General features: G+C 48.4%; 1 protein-coding gene across 1 annotated transcript in view; it reads left to right on the top strand.

The window, feature by feature from the left end:
• The window catches only part of LOC130587234 (protein arginine N-methyltransferase 5-like), a gene marked incomplete at its 3' end in the record, with an annotated part of 24,179 nt that overhangs the window by 10,360 nt on the left and 12,087 nt on the right, over positions 1–1,732 (top strand). The window contains exon 4 of the mRNA XM_057388204.1: positions 1,518–1,725. Coding sequence (XP_057244187.1) covers positions 1,518–1,725 — 208 coding nt within the window. The remainder of the gene's footprint in view (positions 1–1,517; positions 1,726–1,732) is intronic.

The following is a 1,732-nucleotide window of genomic DNA, read 5'->3' as shown; positions in this document are numbered from 1 at the left end:
AAAGGGGTGTGGTCTCTGGGAAAGGGGCGTGGCTTTGTGGTAAAGGGGCGTGGACTCAGAAAAGGGGTGTGGGTTCGAAAAATGGGCGTGGCCTCGGGAAAAAGGGGCGTGGCCTCCTGGAAAGAGGCAGGGACTAAGKAAAAGGGGCGTGGCTTCGAGGAAAGGGGGCGTGGCATCAGGAAAATGGGCGGGGCTTCGGGRAAARGGGCGTGGCCTCGGAAAGGGGTGTGGTTTCGGGAAAGGGGCGTGGCATTGGGAAAGGGGGCGTGGCCTGGGAAAAGGGGCGCGGCCTCGGGAAAGGGGGCGTGGCTTTAAGTAAAGGCGTGACCTCGGGAAAACGGGGCGTGGCTTCAGGGAAACGGGCGTGGCCTTCGGGAAATGGGTGTGGCCTCGGAAAAAGGGGCGTGGTGTCTGGATAAAGGGGCGTGGCCTCGGGAAAGGGGCGTGACCTCAGAAAATAGGGTGTGACATCAGGAAAAGGGGCGGGGCTTTGCAAAAAGGGGCGTGGCTTCACCCGGGAGGGGGCGGGGCTTCAAATCAGCTCCAAATCTGCCTCAAAAATGCCCAAATTTCACCGGAATTTTACCCAAATCTTGCCCTAAATCTGCGAAATTTTTCCCAAAATCCCCGGAATTTCACCCAAAACACCCACAAATTACAAAAAAATTCCCAAAAACCCCCAAAATTCCCAAAAATCCTTCTCAGGAACCAACATTGATTCAAAATTGGGCAAAAATCGCCATAAAATGAGCAAATTTCTCCCGATTTTCACCCAAATTTCACCAAAATTTTCCCAAATTTTCCCAAAATCCCTGGAATTTCACCCAAATTATTTTTTTTGTTTCCAGCGCTGGAGATCGGGGCGGATCTGCCGTCGGGGCCTCTTCCTGAGCAACAAAATCCCAAAAAATCCCCCAAAAAATCCCCAAAAAATTCCCAAAAAAATCCCAAAAATCCCAAAAAATTGCTCAAAAAATCTTTCTCAGGAGACAAAAATTGACTCAAACTTTGGGCAAAAATCACCGTAAAATGGGCAAAAATTGCCCAAATTTCACCCCATTTTTGTCGGATTTTCACCCAAATTTCACCAAAAATCACCGGAATTTTATTTAAAACATCCAAAAATCATGAAAAATTCCCAAAACCCCTGGAATTCCCAAAATTTCCCAAAAATCCTTCTCAGGAGCCAAAATGGACTCAAAATTTGGGTGCAAATGACCTTAAAATCATCATAAAAGGGACAAATTTTGCCCGATTTTCATGGGAATTTCACCAGAATTTTTCCCAAAATCCCTGGAATTTCACCCAAAAATCACCAAAATTATAAAAAATTCCCAAAAATTCCCGAGAAATCCACCCAAAAAATCTCGGGGAGACCCTAAATTTCACGAAAATCTGCAGAGAATCGCGTTAAAATCGCCATAAAATCGTCAAATTTCGTCCAAATTTCGCTCGAATTTCACCGAAATTTTTCCCAATGTTCCCAAAATCCCCAGAATTTCACCCAAATTATTTTTTTTGTTTCCAGCGCTGGAGATCGGGGCGGATCTGCCGTCGGCGCCGGCGCTGTCCCGCTGGCTGGGGGAGCCCGTCCGCGCCGCCCTCATCCCCACGCGGCTCTTCCTGACCAACAAAAAAGGGTTCCCTGTGCTGGCCCGGGGCCACCAGAGGCTGCTGGGACAGCTGCTCAAGGTACTGGGATGGACTGGGATATACTGGGAGAGAGAAAATG

The sequence above is a fragment of the Malurus melanocephalus genome, unplaced genomic scaffold (genome assembly GCF_030028575.1).
Source record: "Malurus melanocephalus ecotype Western Australia unplaced genomic scaffold, MMel_1.1 scaffold_1669, whole genome shotgun sequence".
Lineage (NCBI taxonomy): Eukaryota > Metazoa > Chordata > Aves > Passeriformes > Maluridae > Malurus > Malurus melanocephalus.
The sequence above is the reverse complement of the archived record's forward strand: the minus strand, read 5'-3'. Positions and strand labels throughout refer to the sequence as shown.